Raw genomic sequence first — 17,735 nt, forward strand, 5'->3', positions numbered from 1 at the left:
CCGCGTCCGACTGAGGGGGGGAAATGGCGGCGGGCGGGGCTAAGGGGCAGGGCTTGGCCCCTCGGGGCTAACGTGGCCTGGGCGAGGTGTTTATACCGCTAAAAAAATAAAGTTCTTAAAGACAGGGGAGGCCGGTTCAGCTAGAAGAGGTTTATTGATAATAATGGTGTTAACATGTAAAAAAAAGAATTAAAAAACATTTTGCATTACATCACGCTTGTCAGTACTTGCATCAGCATTTCACAGCACGTTTGTTTTCTTTAAAGGCACTTCTGGTCTTACTAGAGAAGAATAAGGCACTTACGATTTTATTTACTCTAAAGCTCACGGGTGCTCTATCTCCACCCACCACACTACCACCTTTGCCATTTGTTATGCAAATTTTCTGATTATTTAATCATCGTTAATAGCAGCAAATTCAATGTTCCGTGTACAGACTTCCTACTGAACATGTAAACATTAAAAATAATTAACACTTCATGAAAAAAAATATTCAGTGCTCCATTATGTTATATATTCATGTTACCATTTAATAATAGATCCAGGATATTTTTGAAGACACTTCGGACTTCATAGAGATGGTGTAGTTCAAATGAAGATAAAACCCATAAATGTTGTCCATGTACATATACAAATGCAATAACGGAAGTAATCTAAAAGAGACAAGAATCAGATAAAACCGCAACAATCGGGGATTGGTTTCATAGGAAAAGATTGAGTTTTCCTGTTCACTGAAACATGGCCGATTTCTTTATGCAGTTCACATTCAAGGACTAAGACTGAAGGAGCAAAACTTTAAGACAATATTTTCATTTCTCGAGTTCATACAGGATTTGGAACTTGAGTTAAACTCTTGAAGAACTGCCAGATGTCTGGCTACTTAGTTTATTTTCTAATAAAGAATAATAATCATTTCAATGAACTCGTCAATGTAAGGACCTTTTTTCATATCACAAAATAGTTCAATTAGAGAAAAAGAAGGATATGAAATATGTGCATATATGAAAATGCATCAGGACAATAATTTCTTTAGCTTTAGGCTCTGCTTCAAAGATATCCTGAAAGACGAGAATGAAAATGCACTTGAGGCAATGAAAGGATTGAAAAAAAAGAAAATCTTTGTCAGTTTTTAAGGAATTTTGTAACATTTATCTTACCATATCAGGGGAAACTAACACCAAGTATGGTATAGGACTTTCATAGGTGTTCCTCATGCTAATAAAGAGAAGCTGCCACTAGCTTTTGCAATGACAGAGTATCAATGATAAAGTAAAATAACACATTTCTGACTTAGTAAGATATTGTTATTTCTCTCCCCTGAACACATATTAATACAGCATCCCAATGTTCTAATGATTTCAAAATAACTGAAGTTAGCAGTTCCAGCTACCTGAGAAGTAAAGCATTATTGATTCATTTATATGAACATTCACATGGAATGCTTAAGTATCTAATATTTATGTAAAGACCCCCGACTTGTTACAAAAGAGATAAAAATTGTGTAAATGAACTCCAGCAGTTGCTGTATTTCAGGAATTTTAACAAAAAACAGTCAAAAGTAAATTAACATTTCAGATTATTAAATACTGGGGAATGTAGGATGTTACTGCTATGTAATATATGTGACAACTTATACACATACAGTATTCATATATGAATCATGTCCCTTAGAAAAATCCATTTTCCATAACTACAGAGAGATTTTTTCATTACATATAAGACTCAACAGAAAGTTAAATCATCCAGTGCCCAACATGACATAAGTTGGCAAGTTGCCAATTACTTTCCTGAAGGTAAGAAGGAAGATAGCCAGCAATTCCTAAGCTGAGGCTCAAAGTGACCTACAAACACCCTTAAACCAAAGAAGAATTTCTAAAGCTCAGATCTATGAAGGATAATTTACTCCACCCTTCAAAACAAAGTGATACTGCAAACAGCTAAGAGCTCTTCACCTCTAACACTCTACAGCAGGAAATAAAAGTGTTTGCATTACTGGGTTGCTTATAACTTGTTCACAGACAGTATCTCTGAAGAAAGAAAATCAGAATTTTCAAAGTTCTTTTGACTCTCTTAACAGTTCCTCTTGGTTCATGCTGTCCTTTGAAGAACATGTACATGGTGTTTTTCTCATCTTCCTCTATGAAACTAGCGGATTGCTGTGTTAATTAGCACAAAATGGGAAGCTGCACAAGCAGCACAGAGATAACAAATGTTTCACTATTGCTGACTAATTCTCAATTTGACTATGCAATCTTAGCAGTGCAAACTAACAAAACAACCATTTCCCTGAGAATCAATCCAAAAAGCAGCCTCTTTCCCCCAGTTGTAAATTAGGCCTGTATTCATACTTCTGCAACTAGTCTACCCCATTCATATTCTGTTCTACTTAAATTATTTGGCTTTGTATCTTATCATCTTGACAAGCCAAGATAAAAGAGCTAAGCGTAAGGTTCTGGACTGCGTTATTACAGAGGAGTTTTCTCCAATGACTTAAGAGGAGCAGTATCCATAATATACTATCCAATGCACAACTACAGACATACAACTTAATCAGTTACAAACAGTATTGCAAACATGCAGAATTCATTAGTCTCCTCAGATGTACATACTGACACACTCCAGTTAGTATAAAAGTGCAGTCAATGTAACCTTCAGTGCCCTGCAAAGACATACTGATTTCATTTACAGTAACTTCAAGTTTACATGAAATATTCCATATTAAACTTATTTCCACTTCCAGTCTTCATGAACTGCTGTAATACTGCCATAAGGTTATTTATGAGCAACCAGGGAAATGCTCTGGAGATAATCTGCAGATGACATTATGAAGCCAGTCCATTCCCTGGCCAGCTCTTCGAAGGAGACTCCTTCCCCTCCATATTCCTGTGGGAGAATGCTGACTGGAAAGTGTTCAGTCAGACTCTGCATGTAGTTATTTCCATGCATATACACCTAAAGAAAATATATGAAAAACATTTACTTCAGTACAGCTGTTAGACTCTTGGGTGAAAACAGACAGCAAACAAACTCAGTGCAAGGGCTTAAGCCCTCAGCTTGGTTCTACTAAAGAAGTGTGTTCACAATGAGCTCCTTCACTGAGGAAGAAAGTACTGTGTAAGGAAGTTTCACATGGATGCTCTAACTCTGTCCTGCTTAATGATTATTAAGACTGTCTGCAGATTGATTGAACATGGACTAAAACTCAGAGAACTGCATTCTATGCAGCTGCAAGCACAAGAGCCAAAACTAACTACACCCGTATAGATAAATTGACCTAAACCAGGGAATATCGGGGTTTGGTCTTGTCATGATGGGTATCACGTAGTTGCTTTTCAGTCATTTCAGAAAAAAATAACAATGTTCGACACCTGGCTATTACTATCTGGTCCTGCTATATGCATTTACAAACAATATTATGTGCTAGGTATGTAAGTTCAGACAGGTGCCAAGGTAAATATTCAGAATTGATACCTTAGTCTTTCATTTCAGTCCTTACAATTCAGTTCCAAATGAAATTAGATCCTGGACTGCTCCTCCACTTTAACCCTTTTAATACAGCCATTCCAATTGTTCTTTTCTTGCTTTATTACAGCTGATTTGAAGCCTTGTTCATTACTTTCAGTCAAACTTTTATAGGCCTCTTATTAACAATTGTCAAGAATTTTCTGTGATTACTATTACACAAGGACTACAAGCACATGCACTCAAAAGGTAGCTAGCTGCCTTTAATGCTTCCACATCGGGCACTAAGATAATAAGTGAATAGTAATTATTACTATGAATGTATGGGGAACTGGTCCTTCTAGTTTCTTTTCAGCTCATACTTGCAACTCTAAGCCAGTTCTATTCCATGAATCATGGATATTTAGCTTGTCTTCTTTCAGGTCTTTACTATCCATCTGTCCTCTTTCCCACTTTTTGAATTCTAGCCCTTGCGATTCTCTGAGCTGGATCTGGTGATAGGGGGCTGTTACATGGACATTAATATGGCATGGGAAGGGCCACAGCATCGGGCTGCTGGAACATACTCTTTCTTTATCATCTGTGTGTCAGTGAGTGACTACACAAGACTGGCAGAAGCAATCCTGCCTCTCTGCCATAACAAAACACACATGCTAGGAAAAGGGGACTAGCAAACATCAGTGACTGGGAAAATCTTGCTCTACTGTCCTGGAGTGCAGTGGCTACTGTAAATGCACAAGATCCATATGCTGAGACAAGGAGGCCTCAGAGGGAGAATAGCAGAAGACTGTGCTGTTTATTTTGTACCTTAGCTCTGCTGTTAACACTCCACGGCATTTCCTCTTCTGCCAGCTGAAACTTTCAATATCCTTCCTGTACTGCAATAAACTAGAATTCTTCCAGAATTCTTGGCATGCTTTTGCATCCAAACGCAGAGTTTTCCAATTTAAAACTATAAAACAATTTGCAACAGCTAAGAAGCTGTTTGGAAAACAAATTTGAACTTCAGCCTGACCTCTTTATTGATGCATAAATGCCTCTGCAGCTTTTTCAGAACTAGATAGCTGTCTTCTACTAATTTTGCACAACTTGGAGCATAATATCACTGTTCAGTGACAATTTCTCACTGGCATTTATAGACTGAGTGCTAGGAGATCTGGGATCTATTTCTTCCTAATTCCGCAGAAGTTTTGCTGTGTGACTTTAAGCAAGTTATTTAACCCCTCTTGAGTTACTGTGGGCTTTTTTTAATCTTTACAGCACTGACAACAGCAAACACTTGCAACTCTCACATTATTGGTAACTGTGAATGTTTTACAATTAGATTCCAGAGGCCAGTACAGCATTAAAACATAAACATGACATATCCTCTTCAGTATTCAGATCCTAAAGGAAATGCTGCAGATTGTAATGTAGGGGTTTTGTGGTAGAAAGAAATGTTTGTGTGCACTCACCCGTTGCTTTATTTTTTCAGTGAGAAAAGGCTTAATTAGAGCGAAGACTGGGTGGAAGAATAAAGGCTCATTAATCAAGTGGATACCTCGAACTTTTAGTGGAAAGGAATCCTGTCAACATATATGAAAAACAGCATGAGAAAAAGAAATTATTGAAAAGATTCTATTGTTAAGGACAAATCTGTGAAGAATACCTAGTCCATAGGTTAGGGAATTCCTCCTGACCTTGCTAATTCCTGCACTTTGGAATGCTCTTAGTTTACATTGCTTAGAAAAACATTTCTTGTTTCTCCGATTAGAAAGAAAAAAAAAATCAGTATATGAAGAGGCTGACTTAAAAAAACAAGCATGAAAACCGAATTGCACGTCAGTAATGCACATGAAGCTTGTGCTAAGCTTTTCCTCCGAGGTACAGTTCTTCACAGCAGAGATCCTGCTGCTCCTTTACCAAAAAGCTATCTAACCATGTGTTTTCATAGGCAATTCAGAACCTGGAGGAAAATATGTATTTTTTTTCTTATATACATATATATATATATATGTATATACACACAAACTATCAAAGTTGCTATCTTTAAGTTAAATAAAATATAATAAATTAGATAAAATAATAAAATATTATCCAGAGAAAAGTCTTGAAATTAGTAAGAATTTGCCCGACAGAAGTTGAGTTTTACAGTAAGACTACTGTCATAAAATTAAAATTGTATCTTCTGTACAGACTTTATAGTTTGAAATACTGCTAGTTGGATTCAGGATTCATCAAGAAGTCCCACAACTTTGCAAGTTAAAAGGGAGTACAACAGTGCTCAAAGACAGTATTATGCAATGGGGAAAAAATAGCTTCCATTAACATCCCACCTGCTACTACTACTGCAACCAGAGTTTTTCTGCTTATAAAAATGGCACTTGTCACAAACAGTTCTTCCCACTAATACAGTAGTCCTTTTCTCCTTATTTCACGTACTATTCTATGGCTAAGGAAAAATAATAATAAAAAAAAAACCAACAACCACATGCATTTCTTAAGTGCAAATTCTGTTAGATTTTAATGTATGATAAAGACCTCAAAACTGTCAGGTTTTAGTTTTACTACACATTATTATGTGTTATCATATGTTTAAAGTCTACTATCTTGTTCTTCACAGAACAATTTGGTTTTGCCTGTGGATAACATATTTTTCAAGATAAAGTTCGTTACTGGCAGTACTATGCTTTCCACTCTGTATTGCATTTATTTCCTTTATATTAATTACTGTTTCTTCATGCAGGATAATAATTTGCAAGAAAGATACATTTCTTAAGAAAAACACAGAGTTGAAAACAATGTTCCTATTTTTTCTTATAAACATATTGATCAACACTAAAATAACCTCTGGGGGAACTATATAAACCCAGCTAGAAAGATGAAAAGAATCTTAAAAACCAACCAAACAAACAACAATAAAAAAAACCACCAACAACCAGTTAAGTTGATTCCTTATACAAGAAAGCAACACTGGAAACAATCTGTTTTTCTCTCTTTTTCAATTGCTATAATAAGCCTTTAGAAGCCTGAAAAGCATACAATAAATCTGAAATAAGTCAAGATGGAAACATTCCATTCAAAGAATTTCCTGGTTCGAGGTAATGGATTGAAACGTTCAGATTTAATTGCAAATATAATTCTACATAATTTCTGCTCTCAATTTCAAGGTCATAAAATTACTAGTAACTAGTTTACTACTTCAGAAATAAAATAAAACACTCTCAATGGCTGTTCTTGTGAGACCTGGCCCAGAATCATATGAATATGATTTCTCTTATTCTAGAGGCAAAAACATGGGAAGACCTGTTAGATTCATTGAAGTTCTACAGTAAATATCAAAAATGAAGAATGGATGAAGTTCTGATGCTATTAGCTCACTGACTAAGCTTTGACTCAACCTCAGATGTGAACCTTACCAAATCAAAATGAGAGATTATGTCCATAGCTCATTTCTACATCATAGGTTAACAGTTTTATTATTACTGATTTTTAGCTTAACTTCAGAAGGACAACAGGATTATACCACTACCGTGTAGCTTCCTTGTCAATTCTGTCTCCTTCCCCTCATTTTTTTTTTTTTTCAAATTCATCAGCAAAATTCAACTGAATTTGACAGAAAGGAAAGTCTTAAAGACAGTAAGGTCCATACAAGTTTTGTTAAAGTCAGGAGGTGAGGTAGCACTAACTTGCACAAAATAATGCTCATGTTGGTGGGAAAAGCAAGCAAAACAAGTATTATACACTGTTGGTAGCACATGGATGGTCATGTAGCATCATACATACTGGCCAACAAGTTAGTATTCTCTTGCTCTTAAATGCTCCTAGCACATCCTATTTCTCATCTTCTCTGAGTCTTAGTGGAGGGTGGGGAAAAAAAGCTTTGAATGTCAAGTTAATGTACAAAAGAGTAGAACAGAAAAGATCCTTACAAAGGTAGGCTTCATCTAAACATGAAATTCCTGTATTGTAACAGGTCAGTGGAATTCTAATAAAACATCAGAGGTTAAAGGGCATTTGCTGCTATACAAGAATATACTTGTCAAATCGAGCACAGCTTATGCCTCAGCTGTTTGACATTTCATGGATTTAAGATTTTGTTCCTTCAAACTGCATGACCTCTAAAAATGTCTATGGAAGGAAAAATTACCATAAGTTACACTGGAAGAAAAATTGGGAGTTATAGCAGTGAAGTAACATAAAGCAGTATGTCATACTTACTGTGAGCACAGCAGCAATTTTCTTGGCTACTGCTGGACTGATTTGAAATGCATGAGCAAATCGCCACCCTTGAAGATCAAAGATAGCCTTGACTCCATTCTTCTGAGTTTCAATCTCCTTTACAATGAGTTCAGATGTGATCAAACTTACACGAAACACATCATATGCTGTAAATAACTTGGGATCCCATTGTCCTGAAGAGTAAATAAGATTGCGCTGCATTACCACAAGCATACAACATACACCTGTACTTTCACTTGCTACTGCTTCTAATGTTCTTCTCAGGAAAAAGTAACTAGCTATATCAAAGGTTCTGAATTAAACAGATTTTCCAGTACAGAAATTCTTTTCTGTGCCTGTTCTATCGCTCATCTTTCATGCTATTTCTGTAGATGGTACCAGAGTAGTATGTGACATCTACTGTAGACTCCAGTAGAAGATTTTGACAGGAATGGCTTAAGTCAGTAACTGTCATTTCAGCAGAACACAAAACGAAGCACAGTATAGCTCAAATGGGCTAATCATTGTCTATGGCCTTCAGGAACTCCTAAAAGAAGCCACAGATCATCAATTCATAGCCAATTCATGTAATTTTTCTTCAGTACAGTAATACTGCCAAGATTCAGTGAATCCCATTTTCATTTCTGAGGCCTGAGAAAAGAATTGCATGGTATGAGCATTAACCCTGGACACAATCTTCAGAGAGCACAACTTTTCAAAGAAAAGCCTTTCCTTCTGCTAGATGAGCTGATATTAAAACAATTATTTGAAAGTTGACAAAAATAATTTCTATGTCCAACACAACCACAAAGAAGTATGGCACCATGTGATCATTTAACTATCTTTTTAAAGATGTCATCAAAATCTTTTGAAAAGATTTTGGGGAGTGCATCATACAAACCAAGGATGTTCGGAGTGTATCTTATACAGGACTCTTCAGCTACATATGTCTAAATGGTGAAAACCCAGTGAACTCATCCTCACATAAACTGGTACATGGTACATGGTACTGGTACATGGTTGGTACATGGCTAGATGTGTGCCTTTTTTCTGTTCCATCTCTCCCCTCCGTGCTGCATCTGCACCAGCACAGTCTTAGCATCCAGCTTTGAAAATTCCCATAGGAACAAAATTACTGTTTGGAAACTCAAGGTCAAATAACTGCATATTCTTGTAAGTGTTAGGTTTTTAACCTTCAGGCTTTTAGCTTTAAGACTTTTTTTGATGCAGACAATAATTCTATTTAAAAGAAAATCAGTTCATCATAAAAGATCGTATAGCTTTAGCCATACTAGTTAGAAGTCAAATGATATAACTGTTGCAGCTCAATGAATCCATCTTTATCTTAATATGAGGGTACTTCTATCAGGTAGCAATAAATACGTTACTTTTCTAGTTAAGATATTCTGATATCATCTTCAATTTTATCAACTTGCAGTGTTGTACCCATAAAATACTTTTTTGCTGCTGAAATTGTGATAATTAAAGAAACAAACAAAAACACACACAAAAACATTAGTGCAAGAACCAGGTATGAAACAGGTCCAAGAAATTTTGTCACTCACCAATTCTGTATATTAGAACTTTGCTTCCATATGGGTCTCTTGATCTCAGGACTCCGTGATAGCCAGCATGCAAAAGACCAAGAATGGAAGATGGTTGTAAATCTGCACTTATTTCTGGGCATTCAATTCTCCACTTCTGGTAATTCTTCAGTAACTGGAAAAAATAAATGTGCATGTCAGATATGCATCAGGTATTACATAAAAATCACAGTTAAAAATGTGCTTTTCAACATGTGGTCACAGTCAGAGGTTTAGTTCATCAAATTAGCTATCATTTCACTGTGTAATTTAAAAAAATCACTCCTAGAAGCAGAAGGCTGCTATCCTTCATCAAATGAGCAAGTCATTATGAATTTAGAATCTTATCAACTTGTTAATGGACTCCAGTTATTAATTTTACATCGGAAAAGAAAATTGGACTATACAGAAAGGACCAGTAGTTTCTATGTAAAATACATCTGGAAAAAAAAAAGTTTCTCACTCAAGTTACATTTAGGATTATTCAGTTTGATAATGAATCAGATTCATTCAGGGTTTGTAGAACTTGTAAAAGATGTACAAAGTCTTACAGAGGAAAATTCCCTCCTCACCCTCCTCCCTCCAAAGTCTGGGCCCATTTTGTACACACAATTATTAATAATTTCATTTTACTGTTTGAAACACCTATGGTCATCAGCGTATCTTAAGCACGTTTTCAAAGTCCTTCCTATCTCTCTGAAATTACAAAACACAACCGTGTAGTGGATTCATCTCTCCCATTATGTATTAGACCCCAGAGTGGAAATAGCAAGAATCCATTTTGCTAAAACAGAGATCCTGCCCATTGTCAGGAACACGATTGCTGCCCTTGTTCCTCAGACTGGAAGGCAGCATAATATGCAGGCTCTTCTAAAGGATAGGAAGGACTATGTGTTGAAAGGAAATGGTCTAAATCTAAGGAAGAGTCAATTAAAGGTGTTTCTTTCTGAGGTAACATCTAGGTAGAGGAATTACACATAATACTGGGAAAGATTATTGTTGAGATGGATCGTGAAAAATTAAATAGGTGATGCACTAGTTCCAATTTCCCAGTTTAATTACTGTTTCCCTTTTCAAATAAAGAAATTAAGTCATGGTAGAGAAAAGGAACTGCTATGCCCTACAACCGAAGTTTATTTACAACAATTTGAATAGGTAAGTAAGGAGTTACAGAGGATTTTTTTCTAAAAAGCTTTCTGTAAATTCATCAGCTATAATCTACCTCTGCTGTGCTAAATTGTCCAGCAATGACTTTGTAGAGTAGAGGGATAGCTCTAGAAAATAATTTAAATTTTGTATTAGAATTTCCTAGATAGCTACAGTTTAGACTCCTAACTGAGATTTTCAAAGGATCTAAGTGAATCAGAATTTTTCAGTACCTCATTTCACAACAAACTCACATGCAGGTTTAAATTTCAAAGGTAGCACACACAGGCTAGCCTTTCAAATTGCTGATGTATTTCATCAAACAACGAAAAACAATGGTCCAACTCAGTACAGTTTCACAAGTTGAGTATGCTCAGCAAAAGCAAAACATCAGCCAACACACTTTTATTCCTGTTAATTTCTATTTACTCATCTCTAAGTTATACCACATTCCATAACAGAAGCAGTAGAGTTAAAAGAGCCGTCAGCTCCAACTAATAAAACATAACCTTTAATAAATAACATTTATCTATGCAAGGATGATTTTCTTCACCATCTTCATAGAATGGTTGGAAGGAACCTCAGTGGATACTGAATCCATCCCTTGGAACATCACAGCATCAGCGTAGCTACAGACTCAGGAGTGAAACTAAAGACTCACCACTGTGTACCTCATAGCCTGCTTATGTTAGATAATTAGTCTTAGCAGTAATTTCTTATTCTTCCTTCTACTTTCAAGTTTCTCGTATCATTTTGTATACAACATACCATTTTTCTTCAGCTTAAGGCTCTTCTTAGACGAAGGTCCTGAGTTATTCTGAAGGTCTCTCAAACAAATTGTTGTGCGGGAGCTATTTACAGGGCATTATTGTTTGTTGACATAATTTATTTACAAATAGATGATGTACTGTTCAGCAATTATCTATATCCTTCCTGGAAGTATTACCTATAAATAAGTGTTTATAGGTACAAAAATGAGAAAGTTCATCTGCCACACTAAAATCCCATTTGATTTGGCAATGAGCAAGTTGATAAAAGCCTCATCCTAAAACATACACTGTAAAAAAGAAAAATATTTAAGTGCTAAAGAATTTTACTTAAAGTCTTATATATGTTCTAGTCTAGGCTAATTTAACAACCAAACAAAACAGGCGGTGGGGAAGTAGTGGGGGAAAAGAAGTCAATCTCTGGAACAGAAATTCACTGTGATTGCAAAAATAGGCCAGACGAGGTGCCATGACTATCTTGCTCTGTAAAGAGTCCAGCACCAATAAAGGGCACTTTTTTGTGGCAACCAGACAGCATTGTTAACATACTGTGTTCTTTTCCTCTGTCTTTCCAACACAGATGCTTAAAGAGCAGCAAAAATACACAAACGCCCTCAAAAAAGCTAACCAAACATCTGTACCTTCATCCTTTGTCCCTTTTCTTCTAACTTCAGTTGTACCACAACATAATGAACTAATTGACGATTACTTAAATGTTTTACACAGTTCTCTGAAGACCTGCCTGCCAAAACCAAGATGCGAATAAAAATATGTTCATTCAGTCCCCTGAATAATCCCAATTTGTCAGTACAGTTAGTTTCTTCTTTTCATGAGCATTAACCTTTCCCAAGCTAAAAACAGCAAGAGCTCAAGTTCTGAACCTGGGGAGCAAACAAAAGGTGTTCACAGCTTGCGACACACTAAAGAGCCTTACGAAAGATATAATTTACCTACTGGCTGTCCATTCAGCAATAAATATATGGTTGGAACACTTCTGACACCCTCCATGACGTGGGCTAATGCTACATCTTTTTACATAGACATGGCTAAGCTCCAGCCGTACCTCCCTTGTCCAGGAAGCTACGAAGTAAATTGCTCTCAGATTTTGAAACCATGTGATTTAATTACCTGAAATAGTGATTTATGGCTGAAGTAAAGGTTAGCAATCCTCCACAGCATCTGCAGCTAGTTAGGAGATATTTTCTTTCAGTCTTTATTTATGTAAACAATCACTTTCTTAGCAGCTGGACATACTCCAGTCACACGGAGCTACTTACATGAGTAATTCCTACATATTCAAAATTCAGAAATTATCAGTACATACTTACAGTTTTACTTCACTTTGAAAATATTTAACATTGTTTAAATGCAGAAATTCATGTGGAATATTTAAAACATAGGAAACTTTTTCAGCAAAAGCAGCAGGGAAAATGTAAACTTTATATATAATAATCAGTCTGAATGCAGAAGATAAAGCAACTTAATATAATCAGAAAAAACAGAAGCATGGATTACAGTGGATAAATGTAATGTAAATGTAATAAAAATGTCTCATGCACCTACAAGGAAAACATCTCAATGTGTAATTATCTGTGTTTACAAACTGAATAACCTACTTAGAAGCTGCTGAGCATCTGAAAATAGATGCAAGATAGCTTGATAAATGGGTAAAGCTGGATGAAAAACTCCACTGTCTGGAGCTAAGCATTAATTAAGAGCTTTTTCCTGAGGTCTTTTGGGGATAGTTCCAGATTTCCGAACATCGGAGATAGAAATGTTACTGATTAATCCTAGTTTCATGTGATGCAAAACAAAGAAAGGTGAACTTAGTACTTTACTTAGAATTAAAAGAACTAGAAAACAGTGTTTGTCACAGAACCACTATAAACATAAATATATGCAAAAAGGTGTGTATGTATTTTACAATTTTTATATATGCACTTTCATCTACACACAGAAATTAAATATAGAGTATATACAAATATTTTAAATTCTATACCAGTATATGGACACAGAACTTCCCTAATTCCACATGTATTACCAGCTGGCACATGCGTAAGTTTAGGCATTTGGCTTAGGACAAAGGGAAGAGTGGCCGACTGATTTATGTTTCCTCAACAGTCAGTTCAGAGAACCTACCAGGGCCTCTTCCACTCTTTTCATCAAATCTCTCATTGACAAAAGGTAAGAAAATCAGCCAAGTAACTGGTTTGAACTTAGTATTTATATTTGACTGCTGTGAAGATCCTCAGAGATAAAGCCTGAAATCCAGCAGTATTCAGACACTATGCAAGTATACATGCAGTATGCACATACAGCAGTATGTTTGACACACACCGTACATCCTAGATATTCTATGCAACCTACTTGCAGCATAAAGTTTCCTCCATAAATCAAATGCAGGGCAAAGAATGAGTCCAGCTATATGCCTTTGTGTCAACCAGAACTCTGAAAGGATCCTACATATATAGATGGTTTTGAGTGCTCTAAAAAGTATGCTTAAAAAAGTTTAAGTGGTGTGTTAGGAAAAGCATTTCAATGATGCGTTTTTACCAAATTTTACTGTGACTCTGCCTTTGATTACAGCAAGAAAGTCAAACGTAGCCGGCACATAAAAAATAAAATTAAATTAAAAGAATTAAACCCATTGCTTTAGCCTAATTAATGAAGACTTAAACCCATTGCTTTAGCCTAATTAATGGAGACCCATGGCCCACTTTTCAGTTTAAAACACATATAGTTCATAGGTATACCTGTACAAATGAACAAGCAAACAACATGCTCAGGTCCGGTATGAATTTATATCCAGACTGAAATCTTTTGCAGCATTCAAAACATGACTCAACAGGTTTGCTCAGTGCCCTGACTGATCTGCTATGTGGACCCACACTAACCAGGAGTCCCACACTAAGCAGGAGTTTGGACTTGGTGATCTACAAAGATCTCTTCCAACTTAAATTATACTGTGATTCTCTGATTTCTACATAACTTAAGCAGAATATATTTGCTTCCAGCTTGAATTGCTGGTATCAGCCACCGTAATGGCCACTTCTCTCCAAGGGACTCAAGGGAACGGCATGGAGCTGCGACAGGGGAGGGTCAGGCTGGGTGTTAGGGAAAGGTTCTGCACTCAGAGGGTGGTCGGGTTCTGGCACAGGCTCCCCAGGGCAGCGGTCACAGCACGGAGCTGCCGGAGTTCAAGAAGCATTTGGACAATGCTCTCAGACTTATGGTCTATTTTTTATGTAGTCCTTTGTGGAGTCCTACGATCCTTGCATGTCCCTCCCAACTTGTGATATTCTATGATTAACATCTGACCCCTACCTTTATTTCTCAGGGTGATTACAAAGCCACAAGTAGAAGATGCTGTGACAATGTAACACCATTCCTTCTAACTGTTCATGTTTTGGGGATGTAAGCATTGCTTTGAAGTCTCACAGGACAGGAACTGTCTTATTGACTTATTCAGGGTTTGATGTGTTATTTGACAGTTATTGTTAGCCTGTGTCATCAGACTTTCTGTTTATTCCTGGAGACAAATCTGTGACAGGATTTCATATAGGATTTAAGGATTTCATCTTAACACATTCTCATGGATAGCATTCATGCTTTGAAATCCCATAGCGGAAGGTATCTGCTTAATTTCACCTCTTCTTCCGGAGGCTGTACTTAAGTGGTTAGGGTTCACACATACATCTCCAACCACTTTCAAAGATAAGGCATTTGGCCAAAATTAATTTTTCCTGTGATTCAAAATGCTGGAAAAGGATTTTCTTCTAAAACAAGAACAGTCTGCTACTGTGCTTAATTAAATATATCACTGACTTTAAAGCATACAGACAGTTCTAGTTCTTCTTTGAGTTCTTCAGCACCAAATACTTGTTTCAGTGGTGGATTTTCTTCTAGCATGTCATATGTATATATCAATAGATCAGTACTTTGAAACAAGTCTGGAATTGCCAACAGGAAAATGTAAAACATTTCTGTTCCAATAAGTTAACATAAGTCACTCAGAAATTGAATGTCTTTTCACTATCTACCAAATTATTACTTTCTGAAAGATATCCAAACATTGATAAACTGAAATTCCAGAGAGGCCAATAATCGGATAGATCTGTGTCACATATTAACCAGGCATGCATCAAGAGACAGTCTGGTCAGTGGCCAGACTCTGAATTAATATTTAAGGCTAAGTATAAGCCCATGCCAAGAAGGATGCTTGAGAAGAGCTTGCAGTCTTTTGGTCACAAGCATTGACAGAGCCACGGACTCTGATTATCCCTTAGCTGCTCTACAAGTGCTATGCAGTAGTACACAGAAGCCCAGTGGGGAAAAGGGGCTGTGTCAGCCTCGACTCCAAACTGAGAGGGGACATCTAACCAGGAGGGGAGGAGCACCCACTGTCTAGACAGACAGGAGGAGGGCTCTGTCTTGATGAAGTACTAATGTAACCTATAACCTCTGCATAAGGTCACACTTGGGTTGGACGAATATTCATCTTATGACCACCACAGACTTTTGCACAATAATTCTCTTGGGCTTTTTAAGAACACGTTGACTGCAGATACTTAAAAAAAAAAAAAAAAAAGAATGTGTTTACGTGTTTGTTGTGTTCTTCCCATGCTATTTCCAAAGGGAAGTAACCTAGAAATCAGTGTCAGCTGGTATGTGGAAGATTAAGTACAAGTTGCATTTGGAGAAAGAAATTTTAAGTGGAAAGATTAAACGTGTGGGTTTTGATCAAAATCTCTCAGAACAAAGAAGGGTCCAAAGAAGAACTTTAGAGGGTTCACAACCAGTAGAGACCCAGAAATTCTAAAGAGATTCTAAAAAGACTTAGTTCTTCCAAAGCAGGTCTCCAGCCCCAGAGGGCTGACTCTCACAGAGTATAGGAAATCTGCTACTCTATAGGCTCTATCTCTAAACCTAGCTTCAATTTTACGCTCTTGAAGAGTAGTCTCATCTATAACGTCTCACAACTTATCAGAAGAAACGTATGGACCAAATTCTGAAGTGACACTGCCCTGTCTACAGGATTATTAACTTCCAGGATTGCAACACGTGTAGGAGTGCACGTTACCTTCATTAAGCTCTACTTTTTGGAACCTAGTAATACCAGGGGGGGAACAGCTTTTGTTGGGAAAGAAATAAAAGAACAGCACAGTCCTACAATTGCTACTGCACAGATGATATAACCAATCTCATGAACTTCAAGCAAAAGCGAGATGCATGAATAGCCAGAGGAATCTGGATTGACTTGCTTGTTCTTCTGCTGAGGAGGGATGATTTAAAGCTGTAATGCCAATGTTATGAATCAAGCGAGGTGAACACAAAATGCATTTTTAAGCTAATTATTATTAAAAGCACCATACAATTTCTCACATTCTTGTTTAGCCACCCTGATCCTGCAGTATACCCACATGCAAACAATCTTCAGTTGTGGCGACACAAGACACTGAACTTGGAAGATCTACAGCACACAGAAGTCAGAAAATAAAAGGTGGGGTCTGTTGTTTGCTGCCTTGTCATCAGCATCACACTCCATGGAAACACAGTTCCCAAGTGGCACAAGCAAATAAATGCTTTTGCCCTGGGAAGATTCAGAAATACTTTCTATTGAGAAGGATTAGTGGTTTCCTTTATGTAAAGGAGGAAACAATTAATTATAATTTGTACCTTTAGATACTGAAAATAGGCATGTACTGTCTATAGGGCAAAAAGCCATGCAAACAGCCAGGAAGGCAACAAAACTTACCAAAGCCTGAAAGGTGTTAAACCATCAAACTCAAAGAGAAAGGAACTTATTACTGATAGCTTTACACTAGGGTAATTCTAAACGTGTAACAAAACCAGCAGGTGTACTAGGTGCTGGTGGCCTAAACAGGATACTCAAGGATGCCCTTGCAAGGATGCTGCTCTCTGAGCCGAGCTGTGACCTTACCACATTTACCATAACCTTTATGGCTTTTGGTGGGGTCGCACCAAGCTGGCGGTGGCACCGCACCTTTCCGCGGCTTTGCTCCCACGTTGCTCCATGACCAACATTTCACTACACCCACAAAACACCCAAGCAGCACGCATCACCCACCCATCCACCCCCGGGGAGCAGCACCTCACCCCTCAGCCTCCATTTCCGAGCCCGCCCGGGACCTGCTCTGCCCGCGGGCCGACACGAGGGGACCCCCGGCGTGCGAGGCTCCCCTCCCCACCTTACCCTCCAGGCCAGGTCCACGTTGAAGTCCCGGGCTCGCAGGAACCTCAGCAGGAAGGCGTCGCTGAGGGGCTGGGGCCAGCGCTGCCCGGGCTCTGCGTCCGCCCGCCGCCGCAGCTCGGCCACGGCGCCTCGGGCCTGCGGCGAGTGCTCGGGGAGGTCGCCGTCCCCCCGCTGCGACATGGCCGGGGGCCGCCGCTCAGCCCCGCCGCACGGCCGGACCCATGGCGAGGCGCGGGGCGGCGGCGGCTGCAGAGCCCGGCCGGGTTGCCTCCGCCCCCGGTGCGGCGGGGCTTAACCCCTCCGCACCCTCGGCACCCTCCGGGTAACTCTCCCCAACCACCCGTCTTTTTTTTTTTTTTCCCC

The 17,735-nt window shown here is 38.1% G+C and overlaps 1 protein-coding gene across 2 annotated transcripts; it reads right to left on the reverse strand.

Annotated features, from left to right (window-relative positions):
• Positions 1 to 130: 130 nt before the first annotated feature.
• Positions 131 to 17,702, reverse strand: TTPA (alpha tocopherol transfer protein). 2 transcript variants are annotated; one of them, XM_080582412.1, is made up of 5 exons: positions 17,373 to 17,702; positions 9,228 to 9,381; positions 7,663 to 7,856; positions 4,917 to 5,027; positions 131 to 2,952 (listed from the first exon to the last, which is right to left on the reverse strand). In XM_080582412.1, the coding sequence occupies exons 1-5, from the start codon at positions 17,550 to 17,552 to the stop codon at positions 2,773 to 2,775; spliced, it is 819 nt and encodes a 272-aa protein (XP_080438538.1). In that variant the 5' UTR covers positions 17,553 to 17,702; the 3' UTR covers positions 131 to 2,772. The 2 variants fall into 2 exon arrangements, with proteins under 2 accessions (XP_080438538.1, XP_080438539.1); XM_080582413.1 differs by lacking the exon at positions 17,373 to 17,702 and adding an exon at positions 12,113 to 12,181.
• Between the last annotated feature and the right edge of the window lie 33 nt (positions 17,703 to 17,735).

Source organism: Anser brachyrhynchus, assembly GCF_964034855.1.
Source record: "Anser brachyrhynchus genome assembly, chromosome: 2".
Taxonomy (NCBI): Eukaryota; Metazoa; Chordata; class Aves; order Anseriformes; family Anatidae; genus Anser; species Anser brachyrhynchus.